The following is a 23,452-nucleotide window of genomic DNA, read 5'->3' on the forward strand; positions in this document are numbered from 1 at the left end:
GAGAGGCAAAAACAATCCAACGATGAAAAGCTCGTTGGTCGCATTATCAGCTCGACGGTATACAAAGAGCAAAAAGGAGTAACGCGGCAACAAGAGGTGTAGAAGAGAGACACGCCAAGTAGCAGAAAAATGAAGGATTCTGTGCTTTTTGCCCGGCCGCCTTTCTACATCCTCGATATTAACAGTGCATATCGGAGTGCTCAACAAAGCGGGCCTTTGTCGGGCGGGTCTGGCTGGCAATCCACGAGAGGTTCACTCGCAGAGATCTCGCTCCAACTTTGGCGCGCTTCGAGGCGAGCGAGTCGGTTCGATTAATTTCATCAATTAACGATTTAAACGAGAGCAGCGAGAAGTTCGTCGGGCGGCTGATAAAGGGCAGCAATTACAGTGGCGTCGCAGGTAAACGAGAGACGCGCACAACCGGCGGCGGCGGCGGCGGCGGCGGCAGCAACGACGACAACGACGACCGCGAAGAACGAGAAGAAAGAAGAAGAAAGAGCAGCGAGAAAGAAGAAGAAAAAGAGGAGGAGCGCGAGGAGCGGAGGAAAAAGGCGACTGCGAGCGCGTCAAGGTCGGCGGGCGGCTGCCGCTGGCGCTGCCCTTTGCGTCGGCTCGTTAGCCGGTTTGCGGCCCCTCGCGCGCGGCGCGCCGACGCGAGCGCGTCCGCGGCGTTTCGCGACTCACCTTGGCCTCGAGCCTGTCGTTGTCGTGTTTCAGGTGGTTGCGCTCCTGCTCCAGACGATCCACCTTGGCGCGCAGCACCTCGAGCTCCTCCTGCAAACGCCAATCATCAGATCGCATCGGTTACTCCGCGCCGATTCGCCCGTCGCGCCTGCCTCCTCCAGCTTCGAACGACCCGACGCACGGCCGTCCCGTTCGGTGGCGCGGTTGCCGGGGCTGCGCTCGTCGAGAGTCGGTCGCGGCGTGCCGATAGCGCGAGCGTTGCTCTCTCGGCGAACTTGATATCGCGAAAGGAAATCCCGCGCGCTGATTGTGCGTCGGTAAAATAAAACTTTCGCCGGCTTATCGGATCGGCAATTTTCCCCGCCAGCTCTCGAAGTCGGCGATTTCCTCGCGAGGGACTTTCGTGCCCTTTTCTCCGCTCTTGGCGAGCGCGTGGCGTCTCCGATTACCGACCGCGTCGCTCGCGGGAGCTCCGAAATTGAATGTGGGCCAAGCTCTCGCGGTCGTCGCACGGGATCTACACCGAGCGAGCGGAAGCGCGACGAACGAGGAGGACAAGCGAATCGATCGCAGGCTGGTCCGGCGCCAGGTTTTTGCCATCCAAGCGAGAGAGAGCGAGCGCGAGGGGAGAGGCGACCAGCTTCCTCTCCTCTTCGAGCGTTATTTTTTTTTTCTTTTTTCTCAGTTTTTTCTTCGTTTTTTCTTAGTTTTTTCTTTTTCTTTTGGACGAGCGTCGAGAATCATCTCTCGCCGACGCGGCTTTGCGGTAAACACGCTGGCCAAGCGAAACTGCCAGCGACGAGGTCTATTCCGAGTCAGCGAAAGTGGAGACGAGGCAGTGTCCACGTAAGCTGCTTCTCCGCCGCGGGCAGTGGGAGCCGATAACGGAACGGGATCCCTCGCGTTGGAGGCGTGCGTCGCGGGACGATCGCGCGGCCGGACGCTCACCGTTCTCGCCTTCAGCTGGTCCTCGGTGCGGTGCACGTTCAGCAGCGGCGCCACCTTCACGTACAGCCGCCACCAGGGCCACTCGCGCACCAGCATGAACTTCCTCACGTTGCGCTGGATGCAACGCACCGCCAGGTCTTGCAGCTGAAACACAAACGCGTCGCGGTCAGTCGCGAGCAGTCCGACGACGTCGGCTGCGCGTACCTTGAGAGTGCTGAGCTTGCGCCGAGCTAGGTAGCCCCTGCATCTCGCCTGCAGGAGAATGATGTGGCCGGTGAGCTTCTCGTCCCGCTGCGACTCCAGGCGCTCCAGCGCGCCAGCTCGGAAGAAGATCTGCAAGCACGCGCGCGAATCAGTGGTCCGCGTTCGGCGTAGCGATCGCATCGGGACCGACGCGCCGAGCCGACCGAGCCCGGCGAGACGCGGTCGGAACGAGGAAAGGGGGCCGGCGGGGGGCAAGCGCGATAACAGCGATTTCAAAGGAGGAGAAGGTGCGGCAGCAGGGAAATACACGTGCGATTGCGCGCGCTCTCACACTCCTGCTCTCTCCGCGCGCACGGGCCGTTATAATAAGCCCAGCGCCACGGGCATCGAACACCGGCCCGCACGGTGACGCGATCGGCGAGCACTCGAGGCGCCCTCCGGTCTACCTGCTGCTGCTGCTGCTGCTGCTGCTGCTGTTCTTGGCCGAGGCTGCGCCTCTGCGACGGCTGCGGCAGCAGCTGCTTCTTGGTCGGTTTTGGCGAGTTGTCGCGGCTGTCGATGCTGCTGGTGCCGTTGGAGCTCTTGGCCGGCTGGACGACCTCCTCCTCGGGCTCGGCCTCGGCCTCGTTACTGATGTGGCCGCTGTCCTCCGACGAGTTGCCGTCCGATGCGTAGCCGCAGTTCGATTTCTTGGGGCCCGCTGCGACGGCGGCGACGGCGGCTACGGCGGTGGCAGCGGCGGCGACGACGACGACTTGGCGCTTGCCGCTCGGCCAGCCGTCGGCGAGCTTCGGGCCGGCCTCCGGCGCCGCGTTCTTGCAGTTAAAGAAGTTGACGAGGTGCTCGAGCTTGGCGCTCTTGGCGCTCTTGCCGGCCAGGTCGACGCTGAGGCTGCTGCTGGACTTGCTGAGGCCGCGGCGCTCGTCGGCGCCGGAGAGCACCTGACAGCGCTCGATCTGGCGCTGCCAGTTGCGACGAACCTCCTGCACGTGGCAGCCGTCGCGGCCGGGCGCGGGGCACCTGCTCGGGGCGCAGTGCAGCAGCTGCAGGCTATCCTGGCTCTTGGCGAAAGCGCGGCTCTTGTCGAGCGCCTGCCTCTGCTGCTGCTGCTGCTGCTGCTGCTGCTGCTGCTGCTCGTCGCGCGGCTCGGTGTTGATCTTGCAGGCGATCAGGCCTATCTTGGCGGCGCAGTGCTTGATGGAGGCCTCGACCACCGCCTCGTCCTCGTCCAGCTGCGAGAGCAGCTGCTCGGCCCTCTTCTCGAGCTCGAGGGTGGTCAGCGGCACGACCTTGGCCTCGTCGAGCCCGTCGGGCCCGGGCCCGACGAGCGGCGGCAGCGCCTCGCGGCAGTTCTCGTAGATGTGCTCGTCGACCGAGCGGTCGACCTCGTCCGCGCCGAGCCGCTCGGGCCGCTGGGCCTTGGCCCGCTCAACGGCTCGATCTGCCTGGGCGCACAGATCGCCGAGAGACTGGCCGAGGTGCAGGGTCGACAGCGGGATCCTGCTGGGCGCCCGGGCGCCCGCCCGGCTCGCCTGCGAGTCCTGCGGCACGCTCCACAGGCTGCTCGCGCGGCTCAGCTGGCGGACCGCGCGCAGCTGCTGCTGCTGGCCGGCTGCCGGCCTCGCCGCCCTGGACTCGGCGCCGGGGCTCTTGGTGGGCGAGGACCTCGGCGCGGTCGCGCTCTGCACGCTCCACAGGCTGCTCGACCGGCCGAGGCTCTTCTCGGGCTTCTTCGGCAGCTTGCTCGCGGCGCCCAGGCCCTTCTTCAGCAGCACTCTGTCTTCCAGAATCGTGCAAGAAGGGCTGCGCCCGCCGTCCCTCGGACTGCACTTCCTCCTGACCGACTCCCTGCCCGCTGCCGCCGCCGCCGCCGCCGCCTTGGTCGCCGGCGACCTGCCGCCCGCGGCGGACTCGCACGCTCTGGCGGCCTTGGGCCCGGCCTGGCGCTGCGGCGGCTTGGCCGGCTGCTGCTCCGTGTCGGCCTTGGGCCTGGCGGCGGTCTGCCTGGACACGTTGGGGCTGCTCTTGGCCTTGGCGAGGCGCGGCGAGGGCGAGCCCCAGGGGGCCGGCGGCTTGGCCGGGCCGGCCACACGGGCGGACGACATGCCAGCGCCAGTAGGTCACGCACTGTCTGCCTCGCGAGGACGCGCCCCGACACTCGCTCTCATCGGGCTCGCCCCGACGGCCGCCCTCCGTTCGCCGCGCTCGACCCTCGCACCTGCAGCGGCGCGCGCGCTCGCGCGTATGGAAGCTGCGGCACCGTTACGCCGCGACCGTTATTGGCCGCGCCGAGTCGAGTGGAGTAAGCGAGAGAGAAAGAGAGAGAGAGAGATCGAGAGAGCGAGAAAGGGAGAGGCGTAGCGGCGAGCACTGCACGCAGGCAAGAGGCGCGCGACCGACTGACGGGCGCGCTCGCGCGAGTCAGGTGTACGCGCACGGAGAGCGGCTGGCCCAGCAGCGTACCCGCGGCACGTAGCGCGCCGAGTGGGCCGGGGGGAGGGGGAGCCGTCCGCGCGGCGAGCGGCCGGTCCGCTCCTCGCTCTCGGGCTCCGCTACGAGCGCCGCGGCCGGCTATCGCCTCGCGCTGCCGAGGCGCGCGCGGCTTCGTTCCCCCTTTCCCCTTCGCTCGCGCCTCCTGTCCGTCCCGTTCCCCGCGTCGCCGACGAGCGGATTCGCGTCCACGTGGCGACCGGGCGCGCGGGGAGCTGCGTCGAACCGGTCGCGGGTCGCGCGTCGCCGCGCCGAGACTCTTCGCACCCCTGATGGCGGCGCCGCGCTAATTGCCGCCAATAATCGCGCCGTGCGCTTTCCGCGTCCGATGGCAGTGTTCTGCTTGAGATTCTTCTCGCGATCTTCGGATTGCCGTGGACGAACGAAATCTCCTCGGACACGAGAGCACGGAGAGAAGAGCGCCGATGGAGTCGCGTCACCGTTGCGGAGCGCCTCTCGCGCGCCTTGGCGTCTCGGGGCTGGACTCTCGGGCTTGCCGGGGCATAGCGAGGAGGAGACAGGTGCCGGCGACGGCGTGTGCGCGCACCCGGAGAGAAAGTGCTCTTGGCCGCGCGGCCCCGTGCGCTTATCTGCCGAGTCTGGCGGGACGCCGGAGGCGGCGGCGAGGCAGCACTTTCTACGTGAAAAGCGAAATGGTTTATCGAACGCGGGCCAGGGCGGGCGGGCGGGCGGCGCGGGGGGTGTGCGAACGAGCGGCAGACGCGCGCGCGCGCTCTCCCTCGAAATGTCGCTCGCGGCGCCGGTAACGCGCGGCCCCGCTTTCTCCGCTTGCCAGATGCGCCGCGTCCGTCGTCGGCGATCGCCGCGGAAAATCACTTTCGGCGCCACGGCGACTTCCGAGGTAGCGGCCGGCGCTCGACCGGTTTACCGGGCAGCGCTCTCGCGCGACGACCGGCCCGTCGACGGCCCGCGTCACGGCCGAGCCCGCGTGCGCGTGCGACGGCCGGCAGCGCTTTCCCGCGCGATGCCCACTGGATTTGGCGCCGACCGGTCACCGCTCTCGGGATTCCCGGCGGCGTGGTTTCTTTTTCAGAGAGCGACTCTCAAGGCGCTCGCGAGTCCGAATACGAGCACCACCCCAGCTTCGCGCGCCTCCGGCGAAGCTGTTTTCATTAAGTCGATACGTCGCCGAGGGAGGAGGAGGGAAGTGGTTGGCCTCGCGGCCGGTTTTCGTGCCGTCGAGAAAAACGATATGGGGAGCAGTCGTACGCGTACGGCTGCGTACCGCGACGACCGCGCGGCGTTCGATCCAAAAAATCGACGACTATTTTCGTACGCCGAGCACTTTCTTTCTCCTCGCTTGTTTTTTCCTTTTGGTCTTTCGCTCTTAAGGGACAATTAAGAGCTGCCTAACGGACGAGCGCGCCTTTCACTCGCTGCTGCGTGGCTTTCTTGCCAGGCCGATAGACCGACGTTCGGGATCGTAAGATGTAAGAAAGAAGGCGACGAACACCCACGTGGAAGGAGAAACGATCCACCAGAGAGACGCAGGCGACGAAACATCGCTGCGGTGGCTGTCGCGGGAGCCTCGGTTTAACGTCGAGAGGCGCTCGCGCGATAGCGACGACGACGACAAGTCGCTCGCGAACGGAGACGAAGGAAAGAAAAAGATCCGTCGACACCGTTCGTTGCGCCCGAGTTGCGCTTTCCCGACCTGGACTCCCGCGCGATTGGACCGACGCGCGCTCTCCGCTCCCCCGACGCCCTGCTACTCGCTTCCGTGTCGGAGAACCGCGCGGCTCGCAAGCTGGGCTTCCGTCGCGACGCGCTCGCTAACGGACACTCGGCGGCGCGGCGGCTCGCGGACCCGCAGCCTCCTGCTCGCGGCCGTGTCCCGTCTGCCGCGGCGCAACAGCTGGCGCTCGCTTGCCTCGCACGGCGGAGCTCCAATTTTGCCGGCGCGTGACAGGTTGCGTCGATTTGCTTTACGACTCGGCGAAACTCGTCCGCGCGGCCGCAGCCGTCGAGCGGCGTTTCGTCACCGCGCCCGGACGCGCACCAAGATCCCTTCGATCTCGGCTGTGCCAGTTGCGCAACGGCGCACAATGGTCCCATTGTTCCCGCGGCTCTTGCCCAACGAATCCTATGGCCGTCGAGATGCTCGCGGCGATGCGCTTCTCTCCGCTCGCGGCTGGCCGCGTGCTCTCGGCCCACGGACGAGAGGGCGTTGCGCGCGAGACGTCGGCAGCCTGAAAGTGCGTCGAGACTTGCGCGGGCAACTTTCCAGCGGCTCGCCTCTGCGCCCCCCCCCCCCCCCGCGCGTCGCCGCGCTCGATTTTGAAAACCCGACCGCAATTATCTCGCGACCAGTCGGTCGGGCCGCGCGAGGATAGCCGGCGATGGCTGGTAACCCAATCGAGAGCCGGTAAACGCGGTACGAGCGCACGGTCGGGGTGGCCTAGGCGCGCGCGCTAATCGACCTGTAATGCACGCGGCAATAGCGATCGCGTACTCGAAGATTAGCGATCCGAATGGGTGCCGCGGCACAGACGGGGAATAGAGGTCGTCGGCTCGATCGTATCGCACCTTTCTCCTCGTCTCTCTCGGAAGAAGGTCGCGGACGCGGCGCCGTCAAGAGGTCGAGCCTCGCGCGGCCCCCAGAGGAAATCGGACCGCATATCGGGTCTCGGGCTCGGCTGCGTGCGCGCGACCATCGCCCGTCGGCGGCCAACGGGGGCCGCGCGAAATAAATTGGCTCGCGCCGGCGCGACGATGCGCTCCCAAGCCCGTTTTCGCCCCCCCCCCCCCCCGCCCCTCTCGCGCGTTCTTGGCTCGCGAGTTCCGGTTGAGCGCGCGCTCCGCGCTGCCGACTTATACGACGAACTCGGCTATTTGTGCCTCGCAGCGAGGGGGATGCGCAGGAGCGTGGGCGCGCGCTTCGCGAAGAGCCTTCCATCGTTCGCTCGCAGCGGCTCGGCGCTCGAACGGCTGGCGAAGGCTGATGCCTCCACTTGCCCGGCCTGCTCCCCGGCGAAACGGCGCTCGAACGTCGGGTGTCCGCGAGCGAAGCGCCGATCGAAACGGCAGCGACGTGCAGTCGGTTCGGCCCGAGCGTTTGCGGCCCTCCTTACCGATTCTTCCGCCCCTCCTCCTCTCTCTGACGACGTCAGACCCAATCGCTCGTTGCCGCGCGGCGCGATCGGCAAATATACCGGCGTCCGCCGCGATCGGCGAGCTATAGCCGGTGACGTTCACCTACTGCGGTCGATCCGTTGAAACGCTGATCGACGCCTGCTCACGCCTCGTGCCAGCTTACGTAAGCGCGACGAGGCGTTCGATTGACACGAGAGAGGCGCCGTTCCGCAACGCGCCTCTCTCTCTCATTCCATCTACCTCTACCTCTTCGCCTCTCTCGCTATCTAACTCGATACGAATTTAACCCTCTGTGGAATCATTCAAGTCTTCGCTTTACGCTTGATCTGCTATTCGGAAACTGCGTTATTAGGCAGAATTAATTCTAATTTTGTTTCTTATTCCATCCGAACATCATCCATTGTAGATTGTCTTACGTATCCCAACTTTATGTCAATAACCAATGTCTTGTTATTCTTAAAAATGTAATTGATCTTTTTCTTGTCATCCTATGTTCTGTGTACTACAAGTGCTATACGGTTCAAATGAACATTAGTATTATGAATACAGTTGATTGGGTTATTGCGTTATTGTATGCTCTTGTGCTCACCTATAGAACTCTCTTCATCTCTACAGATTTTGTCTTGGCTTGCTGTCTTCAAGGATGGGGTGCGAAAATACTTTCTTGTCTTAAACTCTTAAGTTTGACTATTGACCACTCTTTTTGTTTGTATTGTGAGTTACGCATGTATTTATTTATTTTATATTGTTAATTACTGCACCACTAGTCTCTCTTTAAAGCAAGTTATACTCTTCTTGAGCGAGTCTGAACCGTGATAAGACATCTAGTCTTGATTTCCTTTGTTTATGTGTCTTATATATCTTTACGACTTTTTAATGACAAGTTACTGTCTGACGAGATACCTTAATTTTTAATGTGATAGGTCCTTGACCAAAAATATTATATTGTTACATATATGTATGTTTTTTGCTTTAAGGTAAATAAAGGACTATCAATCGATCAATTTACCTTTTACTTCACGACGCATGGAATGATCGGCATCTTTTTCATCGCTGTATTTGGTCATAAATCCATCCTCGACTAACAATCGCTGGATTGACGAGCCGATGGAGCAGTAAAAAGTTGCCTTCCCTCGATGATTCCAGCGCGCAATCGTCAAATTACCACGCAGAGAGAGAGAGAGAGAGAGATACATTTCGCATAATTGAAATCTATTTGATCGCCGCTTTTGTTTCCGCGGACGATCGGCTGATCGTGGCAGTCGGCACTCATTAGTACTCAATGAGGCGTGCAGACCGAATCGGGAGAGAGATAGGCAGAACAGCTCGGCTCGGACGACGTCGGGAGCGTCGACGTGCCGTCGGCTCGAGTAAGGCGAAAAACGCGTCTGGCGTCGACAGCTTCTCACGATACCCGCGCGGCTCCAATTATAACTTTCGCCGAAACGCGCGAGGTACGCGGACTGCGTCGGCGCATCTTGGGCAGAGGCTGCCGTCGGATCGCGGACGACTTTTACAGCCGCAGAGGAAAGTTTGGCGCTCGCTCTCGCGATATCGCAATCGACGCGACGCCGAATCGTGCATTGCGCCCGTCCACTTTCCCGACACGTGATTCCAGAAAGCTCCGGGGCGACTGGTCGACCGGCGCGCGCGGCCGGAGCAACTCGCAGGCTCCGCGGCAATACGTATCTGCTCGACGATCGGAAGCCCAATTAGCGGGCGATCAGCTGCTTTCGCCCGCGAGCGTGTCGACCCGGATTGCGTTCCGTGGCGTCGGCCAAACGGAACGCCGTATTCAAATTGCTGCCAATTTTCCTCTCCCGCTGGGGGACGCCGGATCCAGACGACGAGCGACTCCTCCGAGGCTAATAGGTTTCATCGGAAAGATATTGCCGCGGCAAATTGGCGATTGGCCGACAAAATGAATCGGATTCGATTTCACCGCGGCACTTCGCGTGCTCGTCTCCCCTCCCCCCGCCTCTCTCTCTCTATCTCGAATCGTCAAACCAATCACGTTTGATGGAAAAAAAGGCTGGAATGTAGGCAGGCAGATATTAGAAACCCGCACGAGTCAAGCTTCTTAATATCCGCCAGAGGTGAAAAAAAGTAACGATCGTGAGAGGCCGCGAAATTAGAATGAATCGCGTCTCGATTTCTCTCCGACGAATCGTAGTCAGATAGGTTCTTCTTCTCGTTCCGCAATGTCAACGCCGACTTATATCCGCGTCGTCCTCGCAGCTCCACAGTCGGGGGAACCGATTCGCGAGACGGCGCCGTAAAATGCCGCGCGAGGTCGAGGGAGGAGGCGGGCGCCGCCGGCCCGACCGAAGCGATCTCGCGCAGGCTCGGCGGCGGCCAAATGACTTTATTACAGGCCGTAAAGTCGGGGCGCAGGGGCGCAGAGGTCGCGCTAACGTGGACCCCTTGCCGAGGGCTCCGCGCCGTTTATCGGAGATTCCGAGGCGCGCGGCGTCCGATTCCGCCGAGCTCGTCGAAAGCGAATCCGGCGCGGCGTCTCGTCTTACCTTCGCGTGGCAATCGGAGTCCACGTGGTCTGCGCGGCTGCCGCTACCGCCCAAGACGCGATCCCCGACGACTCGCTCGGGTTCCCCTCGGAGCGGTATCGTGGCGCGAGCGATCGTCCGTTCCGGGCGTCGCGGCGTCAGCGTCCCGGGGGATCGCGAGGGGTAGTGCCGTGCGACGCTCGCGCGCGAACTTTGGATTGTTTCCTTGTGGAAACGCGACGGTGAGGGCTACGCGCCTATACGAATTACGGTGCGCTCCACTATTGTGGCTCGGCTCAACAGCTGCCTGCGTGGCGGAAAAAGTGCAAGCCTTGCGCGCCGTCTACGAAAAACGCTATTATGTGAAAAACGCGATGGGGAAGTGCAGCCGAAGAGTCCCACGCGCGAGATAGGAGAAATATGCATTGCTCGGGGGTGGGAGGGGGGAGGGTTGCACTCGGCAGCGACGCGTCTTTATATAGCCAAGCGAGTACGTTGCCACAAGGACAAGAGGTAGAAAGAAGCCGTCGCGGAACGAGCGACGAAGGGGAGGGAGGAGAGGAGGAGAGCCACCGCCGAAGGCCAAGGCAGGCCGGGCGACGTCGTACGCGGGGCCGATTATCGCGTCGGCCAGTCGACGTGTGCGAGCGCACCACCCATCAAACCTGGGTGAGCGGGAAGTGTGGGGGGGGGGGGGGAGGAATCGGTGCTGCGAACAATGGCGGCGCGCGACCTACCGCAGCCGCCGTGGAAAAAGCGCCCGCTCTTTTCCTCCCTCCTCGCCGCGCCAATTAGTTATCGCGCAAACTGGTTCACCGGCGTCGTCGGCTCTCCGGCTTGCGATTGTTCGGCCGCGAGACAATCGCGCGGCGCCGCGCTCGGGGAAAGTGGAGCGCGCGCGGCTCTCGCTCGCGACCCGACAACCCGATGGGATGACGTCTCTTTTTATTGCGCGACATTCCGAATGCTCTCCCTCCCCCTCGGCGCTGCAGCCGCCGCCTCTTCTTCTTCTTCTTCTTCTTCTTCTTCTTCTTCTTCTTCTTCTTCGACGTCGACGACGACGACGACGACGACGACGACAACGACGATGACGACGACGACAACTTTGATATGCTAATTCCGCTTGGCCTCGCGAAGGCCAACGAAATCGCGCGAATCGTCGGCGAAATTGAAATTCGACGTGCGCGCGGCCGCGAAAAACCCGCTGACGGACGACCTTCGCTGGCGAACCGGCGCCGGTGCCTGCGCGCGGCCGCGAAAAACCCGCTGACGGACGACCTTCGCTGGCGAACCGGCGCCGGTGCCTGCGCGCGCCGCAAGCGAGAGTCGCCGGCCTGTAAATCTCGCAAGCTCGCTCGCTCGCCATTAACATCGCTCAGCGCTGTAAGCGCAACAATTTTTCCTTTATCGCCGGCCGGTGGAGAAGAGCGGTGCTCGGCGACGATTCGCGAGGCCGCGCGCCGATTGATTTACGCCGATACCTCCGCGAGCTCTCGACCCTCGCGCCCACGGGGACCGCGATCGCTGAGTAACGAGCCGTGCCAGTTTTTGAAATACGACCGCTGGTCGCGTCGCGTCGGCTGAAAGCTCCGCGAGAGCCCACGTGTCGCGCAGTTCCCCGGCGCGGCTACCGCGTGCCCCTCGCGATTGGGGAAACCGGAGTGCGCGCAACGCCGAACACCTCCGAAAGGTCAGGCGACCGCGCACAAGTGAGTTCGCATTTGCAGCGGCTGTTTATTCCTATTCGACGCTCGAGAGCTTCTCCGATGCTTCTCTGCGCTGGCAGGTTTCTAGACACCATTGGCGTCGATCGCGGGTTCGACCAAACTCCGGTTCGCTCGTAAATTACGCCGTGTTCTTGTTTTCTTTTCACTGCGCGCAACTTTTAAGGAGATGACACATTGACGCTCTATCCTGCGGATCTTTTATTTAGAATTGAATTCCGCTTAGCCGAGACTTCTGAAAGGGAGGAAGTGACGGTAATTCTACAAACATCTGATAAAGATTACAGTGGAAGTTTGTAATAAGTAGCAACGACATTGTCGCTTCAAAGAACAAAGTGCGCGCGGCATGAAAGTTAATAAATTAACATGGGCAAGCAAGCCATATCAAAGTCAATTAGCCGGAGCTCGCGGGATAAGTTGTTCTCGGTGTAGGCAGAAACGACTGTCGTGACCTTGGCTCGTCGAGCGTCGGGAGGGGGAGGGGGATGCCGCGAACAATCGGAGCGTGCCGCGTCTTCACCTTGACTCGCGATCGCACAGAAGCGCGCGGCGACGAGGCGAGCTCACTCGAGCCGGCAGCCGCGCTTGTATCGGGTGCGCAGAAGGGACACTCAATCGTCCCGGCGCTCCTCCGCGTCTCGCACTTTCAATTTTGACGCTTCGCGGGCGACTTTTATCGCTCGCAAATAGCTTCGAGCGCGCACCCATCCTTTCGCTCTTTCGATTGTTCGCCCCGTGATTTACCGCCCTCTCTCTCTCTCTCTCTCTCTCTTTGCGCTCGCTCCGCCGAGCTACGGCTGCACGCAGATTTACAGCCATGCGCGCTCGCTATCGGGGCTGGAATTCTTCGACGAGCGAACGCCAACGTCGCTTCTTTGGCCGCTCTTTCGCATCTTCGTAATTGGCGCGACCTAACGCATGGCAAATCGCGCTAATTACAAAACACTTGCGCGCGCGGCTGGCCAATCGACGCGTCGCCTACCCGTCGAGGCTAAGCTCTTTCGGGGCTATCGGCTGCGTGACATTCGAAAGCTGCGCAGCGCCTTGCATCTGGAGCACATGAATAAACAATGCCTAATCGCTCGTGCCATTGGGGCTCGTGTGGACGCAAAAATAAGGGGCCTTCGCGAATAATTTACGCGCACTCAGTCTGCGCGCCGAACGAATCGTCGGCTTTCCTGGAATCGCGTCGCCGCGTGCCACGAACACGAGGCGGTTATCCGCTTCTCCAGCCGACATACGTTCCGACGAGGAGTCAGCCTGCCGGGCGTCGGGCGTCGAGATCTCGCTCGGCGATGCGCGACTCGCAGCTACACGTCGCGATTTCTCGCGCCGAGCGTCGGATAATAACAGCGTGTCGGCGTGGAAAAAAAAGGCTGCGCCGGCGCGTGCATTCGCCACGCATCAGCCCCGATAATTAACCGTCGCGGCGCGGTCTCACGAATCCCCAACAGCGGCATTTCTAGGTCTCGTTCCATCGGGTCCGACGCTGCTATCGCAGGTTCTATGGATTACGAACAATGCATTCACCGTGTGCGATGCTGCACCGTTACGACCGCGGCAGGCACACTTCCACGGTTTCTTTCGTCGCCAGTGAAAGTACCGTAGCGCCGGCTGCGCGCGCAAGTCTGATTATGCGTCGAGCCATAGCTTCCGATCGGGCTCCACGCACTCGCCAACTGACTCAAGGCGCAGAGAAATTTCGCGTACCACCGGCTTGTCATCGTAAAAATTCTCTGCGCCTCTCTCTCCCTCCCCCCCCCCCCCCTCTCTCTCTCTCTCTCTTTGTATCTTTCTCTCTCGCCCAGGAAATGTTCCAAAGACGAGATATTCCAAAGAAAAATACAACAATGTTAAAGTTTTATCGTGCACTTTAACGTCGATTTTCGTTCAATGCCAGCAATCGCAGATAACATCGACATCGCAAATGTCGCTGCGATAACAATTTTGTAAACTTGCTTTTTTGCGGACATTCGTCAGCGCTACTCTGTGCCTTTTACAATCAGGCGTGTCACGACCATCGACCCATCATTTTCTAAGCATCCGACAAGAGGTGCATAACTTGTGACCGCGTAGCATCGATCTTGTCGTCGATGCCACTCTTTCCCTCAAACTTTCACCTTCTCACGATTTTTCAAAGGAGCTTGTTGACGAGCAATCGGGAGAAGTACCGAATTGGAAATCAGAGAAACTTGTAGCGCTAAGTGCATTTCAAGTTACTCTATTAGCAGGCAAGCCTTTCGTCAAATCAGACGATTTATATGTAGGAATTTCCGGCTATTAAACGCTTGGTATTTCAAAGTGGTGTTTGGTTCGTCGACTTCGGTTGGGCCAATCTACCATAAATTTGATAATTCACTCTTACCTGGCTTTGTCCCACTCTGTAGGACGCTGGATCGATGTCCACTGATAACAACATGTCTTCGACGGCACGTCTTTCATCGGACACAGGACTTCCCGGACGAGTTGCCGTGTCATTTGACAACAACGCAAATCGTCGCCGGAATTCCCCGAGAGGCATAAATTTCGGAAAGCCAACTTTGTGCAGGCGAACTGCTTCCAAAATTTGACTGCCTCTCACCTAAAAAACATAACGTTGATGACAGTCCGCGTATTAATTAACTTCGAATAAAACTCGTTTCATTTTCGATCGAGCGTGAATGTTTTAAATACCTGTGAACGCAGGAGTGGGACGTTGATAAGATTATCCTCGCTGTGAGTGGTTTTGACAGAAAGGAGAGTTTTGTTTTCAGTGCATCCCGCATTATGCTGCGGTAAGTAACAGTGTATAAATTTCACTCGAGTCCTTCTAAGAGTCTCGATTAATCCATCCTAGAGCAGAAATAGAAATCACATTTGGAATTATGCAAATTTTATCCGCAATAAATATTTATGTTTTTCTTACAAACGAGGCTACAGACAAATATAAAGCAATTAGTAGTATAATTATAAGATAGTAAGCAAATGTAAAACATTCTACAAATTAAAATCTGTATACACAACAGCGGTAAACTACACAAAACGTGAGCAGTACGGTATCGTAATAGCTTCATTGACAATGGCTGAGATTCGAGATTACAAGAGTACTGCTGATAACACTTTTATGACCTAATTATTAAAAATTTTACGCAACCGATATACAGAGAACGAGGCGCAATTTCATTTTCTAAGAAGCATAAAAATTTTATTGCTTAATTATTATTGTGATTACGAATGAAATAATACATACGACAGTGAATTTGACTTGCAAACAGACATTTTTCCGTTTAACAGCGGTAAATGTTCGTCTGATACTAGATGCTCTTCTTAATGACTGAGAACCTTCTAGACCGTGGATTGAGCCACTTAAAGCACTAGAAACTCCAGCACCACGAGCACATACAAATAATCTGCTGACTTCGTCTCTGTAAATGTTTATTATATTTTGTATAAAATGACACATAATTTATGAAGTAATATTGTTAACCAACAGTACCTGGTACTCTCTTGTAAAATACTAATCGCACTTTTAGCAAATGGATTCTCTCGAGTTGCCTTTATCCAGCCAGTGGCGGTGTAGAGAACGGGATTTGTACCTTGCAAATGTTGCAATACAAATTGATTGTTTCCTGGTGCTTTCCTGAGTAGCAGTTGGTGCTCTAAAAAAAAGAAAAAATAAACGCGGCGTCATTTTATATTGTTAAACAACTTAAATTTCAATCATACATTAAGTAATTGTATTACCTCTGTCTCCGTAATATGCAAACAACCGATCCAAGAAGATTTCATCATTACCACCAGAACAAACAGTTTCCTCATCAAGCAACCACAGAAGCCCTTTCCTTTCCATTTGCCTGCTGCTGCTAAGATCACTTTGACTTGTTCGTAACATTGTGGCACTCTGAGAACTTCCTTTATCCATCAAAGATACAAGGGCTTGGGGCGATCCTAGCGCTTCGTCCATGTCGTCTTCATGGTCGATATCGATGCCTTCTTGCACATATCTAGAAAAAATATATTGTATTTTATCGTTAGTAAGATTATTTACAGCATTTTCGATAATGTATTAATAGCCATGCCTGTCTTTGGGTGCAACTAGAGCAGTGTGATGGAACAGGAGCTGCAGACGTTCTTGTAAATAATTATGACATAGATCCTCGAAGTTTGCTCCAGTTTGACGTCCGCAGGTCGCGGGATTTTGGAAACCAGGCGCGTCGCATAATATTAACGATGACACTGTGTGAACTGGTGAGGTTATTGACCTGAAACACATGTCGGTAAGATAAGTTCCTTCAAATATACCTGATAAAGCTCTAATTATAAACATGTCTTACCTGTTGACTAGAGCAGCTACACAGTGAAATACTTCGGAGTACAAGCCTACCAGCAAACCTTCGAGTGCATCGAGGCCTGTGATGTCTTTGCTTTGGTCAGTGGGACTGGGTGTCCTTAGGCCAGCTCGTTGTGAGTTTTGTAATCCCACTCCTGTACCGTTCGACGAGAATAGCAGCCTGCTCAGCTCTTCGACAGTGGTGCCCAGCAAAGTTGCAGATTTCTCAGCACACTCGACTCTCGCGAACTGCCAACGACTCTGAGAGCTCGTGCTGGCTTTCACAGCTCCAGCACAACTTAGATGGTAAATGCCTGCCAAGACGATCCAAATGGCTTTTTCTTCAGACTCGGAGACCGCCAAGGTTCGGAATGCCGCAACGATGCGATTAAACTCGACTTGCGCTCGTTGTTTGTCCTCGTGCTTTTGCAAAGGTGTGATGAAAGGATTGTTCTCGGCCACGAGATTCGTGAGATGCAGCTCTTTGCGAAGGGTTCCTTCCGCTCCAGCAAGTAGGCGGTAGATCGCGTGGAAGCTGGGGTCACCATTGATGCGCCGGCCTATCCGTGATTTTTCCAGAAGCAACACCTGTTTTACGTAAGAATGCAGCATTACTTTTTAAATCGAATATACGAAGGATAAAACTGCTCGCGCCCATAAAGGTAGACGCTTGGAATGAAAACGAATTCTATCTAACTTTCAATTGCATTATGTAGAGACCATTATGTAGAACTACTGCGATTTGGTTGACTTGCTTCGACTTCATTTGTATGTGCAGGAATTTTCGTTGGGAGTAGTGAAGCTACTCGAGAGAAGAGAGGGACTAGGCTATCGGTGCATTGAGTAATACCTGTAGCGAGGCAGAAGCAATCTGTCCGGACTGATCAAAGTCGAGGCTAAAGAGTTGCGTGAAGCGAGTCGCATTGGTATTCATGTGGGTGCGACTGTTGCCGAAAGCCTCGAGGACCGTGAACAGCGCGTTCAATTTCTCGATCGTGAGAATCTTGTTGACGGTGCCGGCGGCCAGTACCAGATAGTGCAGCGCATGCTTGAAATTGGCGGTCTTGCCAGCCCCGCTGCGGCCGAGGAACACGAGCGAGTGGTCCCGTCGGCTGGCCAGCATTCCACGGTAGGCCGACTGCGCCATGGCGTAGATGTGTGGCGGCATGTCCTCGCTTTTGCAGCCCTTGAACATCTGCACCACCTGGGCAACGAATCGCATTTAGCTTGGAATCGAGAAGTGGGTCGTGGCTAAGTGAGCACCGAAACGGACAACGCCGAGTAGCGCGATTAGCGCAGTTAGCGAGCTGCGAGCTGCGAGCGGCATCGAGTGTCAAGAGCGACGTGGGCGTAATTGGGCCGACAGCGGAGAGCTAATTATCGATGCCGCTCGATGCCGCTCGCGCGCGCTGCACTGACCTTCTCGGAGTAGATGGCCAGAGGCGCGACGGGATTGATGACGATCATGCTCTCGCCGGCGTAGGTGTGGATGAGGTTGCTGGCGTAGCGCTGGCGCAGCGTGTGCAGCATCGACGACTCGTTGAGGAAGCGCAGCTGCGACAGGTCCTCCGCCCTGTCGAACTGCGGCGGGTTGGCCTGCGAACAGAGAGCGATTCAGCGGGGCGCCGCGTCGAGCGTGCGTCGCGTCGGCTACCTTCTCCACGTCCTCCTCGTCGACGAGCAGCTCCTCGCCGGAGTTGGCCAGGCGGATGCGCAGCTTGCCGGTGTCGGGGTCCGCCGGGGCGCCGCATCTGCTGGCCGAGCTGAAGCCGCCGCGGTGCAGCAGCCAGACGCGCTCCGAGGCCAGCCAGGCCTGCTCCTGCGCGAGGTGCTCCTCCGACTTGGCCTGCAAGGCAAAAGCGCTGGGCGTGAGATCGGGGCCGGACGGCGGCGCCGTGACAAGTCGAGCGGCTGTACGGTCGTGGCTGGTCGTCGCCGCACGAGCCTGCTCTGCAGCTCTCGCCGCAGACTCCGCTCCGGCTGCCGGCTGCCGCCGCCGTCCGGCTTCTCCGGCTGCCCCGGCTCGCCGAAGCTCTCGAGGGCGAGGCCGAGCAGCCAGTAGAGGAAGCAAGCCAAGAAGAAGAGCTCGCCAGTCATGATCGCTGAGGCGGCGTGGCCGCGCGAGGTTAACGTCCTCCCGGGCAAAACAACTACTCTCGAAAGCTCTGCGCGCGGACGGCGAGATAGAGATAGAGAGAGAGAGAGAGAGAGAGAGAGAGCGAGGCAGCGGCCGCGTCGTTTGCGCAAGCTCGGCCGCGATGCGCGCGCAGCCTCGCAGCATCGAGATTCACGCCGACGTCCGTGCTAATTGCCTTCGCGGATAGTCGCGCCTCCTTCGCCGCGGCGCGTAGGAATGCGCCGCCGCATCGATTATTCAGCCGCCTCCGCATGGGAACGCGTCCCGCGCGGACTCGCCTTCTGTCCAATTAGCGGCCGCGACGATTTAAACGCGAGCCGCGCGGAGCTTTCCAGCGCGCGGCTCCGCTCGCCGATGCGCCCGAATTGCCGGCTAATTGCGGCCTCCGCGACCGATCGGCGTCCAAAAGGGGCTGAAGGGGGGGGGGGCACGCACCCGCGCGGAATTGGAAAGTTGCGGAAACGATAGAGGAGGGCGAGGAAGAGAGATGCCGACCGCGAGACGTGTTTTTGCTGGCGCGCTGATACATGGTCGGCACGTCTTGTTTCCGGCTTGCACCGCGCCAAACTAATGAGCCTGGATTTCGCCGCGAATGCCCCCGGGCCGCTTTACGCAAGCCCCCGCTCCCTCTCGCCGACTCTCGGCTTCTACTCTCGCGGGATGAATATACGTAGCGTGCGCGCGTGCAAACGTTGGCGCATGCTAATGACCCGCGATCGTCGGAAAAATCATGCCGATCCGGCCTGGCTCCTGGGTTTCTTTCTCTACGCGCTTGCGCTCGTGCCGATTGCTCCACGGCGAGCAGGGGATTCGAAATAAATATTCGTCCGCGCTTCACTCTGGCGTCCGCGGGCCGAGAGCCCCATGTCGGTGTGGCACGACGCGCGAGCTGTCGCAACGGCGCACGTGAGGCTCCGTGACGGAAAAGCGAGGGCATTACGGTCGAGCGCGACGTGGCACATATACCTACTTCGAGAAAGCGTGGGTTCGGCGTCGCGCGCGAGAAAACTGAAAAATGCGGCGACGAAGCCGGCCCGCGAGCTTTCGGCTCGCGCCGACTAGACGCGTCAAAGGCGGCCGACAGTGCCTCGTCACCGCTACGGCAGCAGGCGTAAAAGCACTTCCGGCCCGTCGTGCACCGCCGCCAAACGATTATAGCCACACGTCGCCTTGCACGAGCGCGCCGCATAATTGGCCCTCGGTTTCGCAATTGCAATATCGCGCGCCGTGATACCATCGCGGAACGCACGTGCGCATTAGCGGGGGCAAGCGAGCGCGGCAGCGTTCATCAATAACCCGAGGCTCCTTTTTTTCCATGTCGTTTTTTTTTTCTTTGTCTTGCTGTCCTTCTTCCTCCAACCGCGGCCGCAGCCTCGTACAACGTTGCCGCGCCGGAGAGACGGTCGCGACTGCCTCTCTCGGAAAACGGTTTCGCCGAGCGGCCGTCGCTCGCTTCTCCGCTGCGCGAACCAATCGAGATATCCGCCCGCGCGGAAAAGCCCAGAGCACGTTGTCGGCGCACCGCTCTCTCGCGAAAATGAGACTCGAGCCGAAATTCGGGTCGGCCGGTAGCGCCAAATACGGCGCAAGCCGCCAGAACCAAGGTTACATATACACACACACACACACACACACATGTATACATCCTTGCGTCAGTCGTTTGATGCTCTCGGCTGACAGCCCTCTTCGAGCTGCGCGGAACGAAGAGTCGACGCCGATGGCGCTCTTTCTAGCGGCGTGCTCTCGGCCGAAAGTCGCGATCCTTTCACTGTTTCCCGGCCAGCCGCCCGCCGGCGCAGTCGTGCGCTTATCGTAACTTCATTAGCTCGCAGTTTTTTTCTCGCGCGAGCAATCATGGAAAGGTCGTTCCCGACGATAAATAACGCTCATCGGAGAGGGGCAGGGGGCTACACGCGCGCCATCCATTTCTCGCCAGGATCGAGGCCACCTCACGTTTGATCAATGTAGAAATCGGCTCGGCTCATTATCTTACCAGCTACTGATCGACGTTCGCAATTCATCATTATCGACAATGGCCAACGATCGCCGTCGAGATTCCCGACTCGTCGACGCGCGTTGCCAGCTACTACTAAGCCACGTTTTCGGAATCGTCGAGCGTTCCGCGAGAGAGCGCGTCTTATCGGGGAACAGCCCGATCTGACACGAATTCCTAGCGCGACTCGTTAATGCGACGCCGCCTCGTGCAGCTACACGCAAATAAATAATTCATATTCAGGGGCGACGCTGTGGAAATAACGTCGGCGCACTCGCGTCTCTCCGCGGACATTTTTTTTTTTCTTTTCTTTCGCCTCGCAACGGGGAACGATCTTCTACGGAGCTCGCCTAACGTAACCGCCGTATTTCTTTCGACCGAGTGCCGAATAAACAAGCGATGGAGGAGAGAGGGCAGAGAGAGAGAGAGAGAGAGAGAGAGAAACGATCTCGAGAGATTCGTCCGTCGAGCGATGAGAGTGCGAAAGCCTGCCGTGCCCGTTGCCTTTTTTATCGCGACTAAATTTTGTGCTCGACCCGAATGTCAGTCGTAAACTGCCGAGCGGAGAATTTCATTTCTGACGCTTTAAGTGTCGAGATATCGATTTATTTTCTTGCCAACAAAGGCGCTTTTGCGGGAAGCGCCGAAAAGCGCTCAGCGCAAAAAACAGAAAAAAAAATCGAATAATAGCCGGCTTTCATTCGCTCGTCCGGCGATAGAGCGAGCGACAATGGCGTTGCACACGATCGGCAAGTATTACGTGCAGCTTATAATAACCGAGGCACTCGCTGAATGAGAATCATTGTGAGGATTCTTTTTCTTTTCCTCTTCTTCGACTTTTTCTTTTGCCTGCTTCGACTTCCGCGCCTATTTTTCCGCGACAACGCCGACGAAACGCATTGAACGACGACAGTTGCTCTGTTACTTTTGTAAATAGAAATCTAACTAAAGTGCCACTCGTGTTATGTTATTATCGATAAATATGCGGTGTATTACGCGTAGCTCCTTGCGGCGATCGTAAGCCAGGAGCGGCCAAATGAGTTTGTCCAAGTCAGCGCTCGAGAAGAAAAGAGGAGAGAGCGCTCGGCCCGCGAACGAGCGACAATCAATTTGGCTTTGCACGCGCGCGCGCGCGCGCAGCTGATAAGCGTATCGCCTACTGCAAACACACGGGGCTGACGCTCGCCGAGCAGTGGCTCCAGATCGAGGAGCGAGCGCAACGGCGGCGACGCCACAGCGACGCGTTGGGCGCGATGGATTCACGGCTCGCCGAGGTTTCGCGAAGATCGTCGCCCCACACATCGGGTGTGTCGACGCAGCCGCGCTAATTGCCGAGGCGAACGGAAAAAAAGGAAAGAAAACAACGCCGGCGAAAATAAAAATAAAAAAGGATCGCTCTGGCGCGCGGCCGTCCTATAACTCACGGCGCGCTGCAGGCGGCGCGCGTTATGCAAGCTGTTTTGAGCACTGGCAGCAGGCGCGAAGCGCGGCAAGTATGCCTTTTCAATTTTCCACGGGCGCGGCTGCGGCGTGTTTCAGCCGGCGGCGGACGACGACGCTCCGCGCGCGCGCGCGGCTCGACTACTGGACTTCGCCGGCGAGGTCGCGGTGGCGCCCGTCGCGGATCACGAGCTCGCGCGCGGCTCGCAAATCAGCATGAAAATCGAAAATCGCGGTTGCGGCGGCCGCTTAGTCATGCGGTGCGCGTGCGCAGGTGTCGTTGGCGAGTCGACGGCCATAAAGGGTCTCGAACGATAACTTCCTGCAGTGGGATCGCGCGTGAGAGAGAAAGAGAGAGAGAGAGAGAGCGATGCACTTGGACTAATCAGCTCGGGAAAGCTCGGCGCGTTCTACGTGCCATGCGAGGCTATCGGGGCGACAACGGTACATTGCAGCAGCGGTTCGGCCCTGTTATCAAGCACGCGCGATTCGAATCGCGCCGACTGGAATTTGGCGAATAGAGAAAACAAAGGGCCAGCGACGACGACAACGACGGCGACACGCGCGCGCCACTTTCTATTGGCCGAGCTAACGCGACACGCGAGCGCTTTCAATTTTATCAGATTTATTGCGCGCTCGTGCGGCTCGCCGAGCGAAAATCCCGCGTCGAGCAGATCGCCAGCCCGAGATTAGTTTGTTTATTTAGCAAATTGCATGGGACATGTTGCCCGCGCGATCTCTCTCTCTCTCTCTCTCTCTCTCTCTCTCGCCCCCGAAGGCGCTCGACTTTCCACGGATAATCATGCCCACAACTCGGATCGCTACCCGCGCACGCCGAGGAATCCCGGAACGACGTTGTTCTCGAGCCGCGCGCTCACTCGTCGGCTCACTCGTCGGCTCACTCGTCGGCTCACTCGTCGGCCCGGCGGGCTCGCGGCCGCTGCCGACGCCGGGACGACGTACCTGGGGGCGGCCGGCGGCGCTGGTCAGCGCCTCGAGGTCCTGCAGGCGGCACTGGCGCCGCCTCCTACCGGCCTCGGCCAGCTCCAGCAGCCTCGGCCACTCGACGGGCCGCGCCGCGCGGCGCGCGCTCCCGACGGTGCCGCGCTGGCAGCGGCGCTCCCTCGGCGGCGGCCCGATCGCGAGGCTGTCGTCCCAGCCCTCCTCCATGCGGCGGGTGCGCTCGTCGCGGCCGGGCCCGGCGGTGCGCAGGCTGTCGGCCCAGCTCTCCTGCTTGCGCGGGCGCGGCGCGGCGCCGCACTGGTCGAGCGCCCGGCCGATGCGGCGCAGCAGCTGGCCCCGCTCGCCGCCCGCCTCCGACGAGTTAAGGCTGTCGCTGTCGCTGCACTCCCAGGAGCTGGTGCTGTTGCGGCTGAGCTTGCGCGGGCAGGCGGGCGGCGGGCGCTTGGGCGCGCCGCCGCCGCCGCCGCCGTTGAGCAGCGGCCTGGCGGCGGCGGCGCCGCGGTGCGCGTGCGGGATGAGCGCGGGGCTGGCCTTGCCGATGCCGCTCGCGTGGGCCTTGCCCTTGCAGGCGCGGTGGTGGCGCAGCTGCTCCTGCTGGCTGGCCGGCATGGCTCGCGCGGCAACACTGAACGGCGCGGGCTGCAGGCTCGTACGGCGCGGCCTCTCACGTGGGCCAGGCCGCCATGCTGGCTGCAAGTAGCTCCGATCGAGCGGCGCGCGATGACTGTCGCCGAGCGCGGCCGCGACTCGCCAGTCGCGCTCGAGCTCTCTCTCCGAGCCCGCGCGCCGAGCCGAGTGGTAGGGGGCCGCCCGCCTGCCTGACTGACTGCCTGCCTGCCTGCCTGCCTGCCTGGCCGCCGGCGCGTCGGGGGACACCGAGCGGAGGCGTGAGCGCTCTGCTCCTCCGCCGAGCGGCCGACGCTTCGGCTGCGCTCGCGGCTG

At 59.3% G+C, this 23,452-nt stretch overlaps 1 protein-coding gene and 1 long non-coding RNA gene across 4 annotated transcripts in view; both read right to left on the reverse strand.

Annotated features, from left to right (window-relative positions):
* Nucleotides 1–23,231, reverse strand: part of LOC131671668 (unconventional myosin-XVIIIa) — a 28,822-nt gene extending 5,591 nt beyond the window's left edge. The window contains exons 1-14 of one of the 3 annotated variants that reach the window (XM_058948279.1): nt 22,511–23,231; nt 17,632–17,823; nt 17,397–17,573; nt 16,828–17,181; nt 15,982–16,565; nt 15,727–15,909; nt 15,392–15,651; nt 15,144–15,306; nt 14,898–15,072; nt 14,342–14,500; nt 14,034–14,249; nt 1,837–1,965; nt 1,633–1,776; nt 685–774 (exon numbers count right to left, since the gene is read on the reverse strand). In XM_058948279.1, the coding sequence (XP_058804262.1) occupies nt 685–774; nt 1,633–1,776; nt 1,837–1,965; nt 14,034–14,249; nt 14,342–14,500; nt 14,898–15,072; nt 15,144–15,306; nt 15,392–15,651; nt 15,727–15,909; nt 15,982–16,565; nt 16,828–17,181; nt 17,397–17,573; nt 17,632–17,823; nt 22,511–23,119 (3,435 nt within the window). In that variant the 5' untranslated portion in view covers nt 23,120–23,231. Of the gene's footprint in view, nt 1–684; nt 775–1,632; nt 1,777–1,836; nt 1,966–2,282; nt 4,044–14,033; nt 14,250–14,341; nt 14,501–14,897; nt 15,073–15,143; nt 15,307–15,391; nt 15,652–15,726; nt 15,910–15,981; nt 16,566–16,827; nt 17,182–17,396; nt 17,574–17,631; nt 17,824–17,894; nt 18,430–22,510 lie in introns of those variants that run through there. The other 2 variants (XM_058948280.1, XM_058948281.1) reach the window with 2 other exon arrangements.
* On the reverse strand, nt 7,122–10,279 carry LOC131671670 (uncharacterized). The gene is made up of 3 exons (XR_009302558.1): nt 8,450–10,279; nt 8,030–8,366; nt 7,122–7,951 (listed from the first exon to the last, which is right to left on the reverse strand). It is a non-coding gene; the product is annotated as an uncharacterized LOC131671670 (long non-coding RNA).
* Nucleotides 23,232–23,452: the final 221 nt, after the last annotated feature.

The sequence above is a fragment of the Phymastichus coffea genome, unplaced genomic scaffold, assembly GCF_024137745.1.
Source record: "Phymastichus coffea isolate CEN01 unplaced genomic scaffold, Cenicafe_Pcof_1.1 PCOF00132, whole genome shotgun sequence".
Lineage (NCBI taxonomy): Eukaryota > Metazoa > Arthropoda > Insecta > Hymenoptera > Eulophidae > Phymastichus > Phymastichus coffea.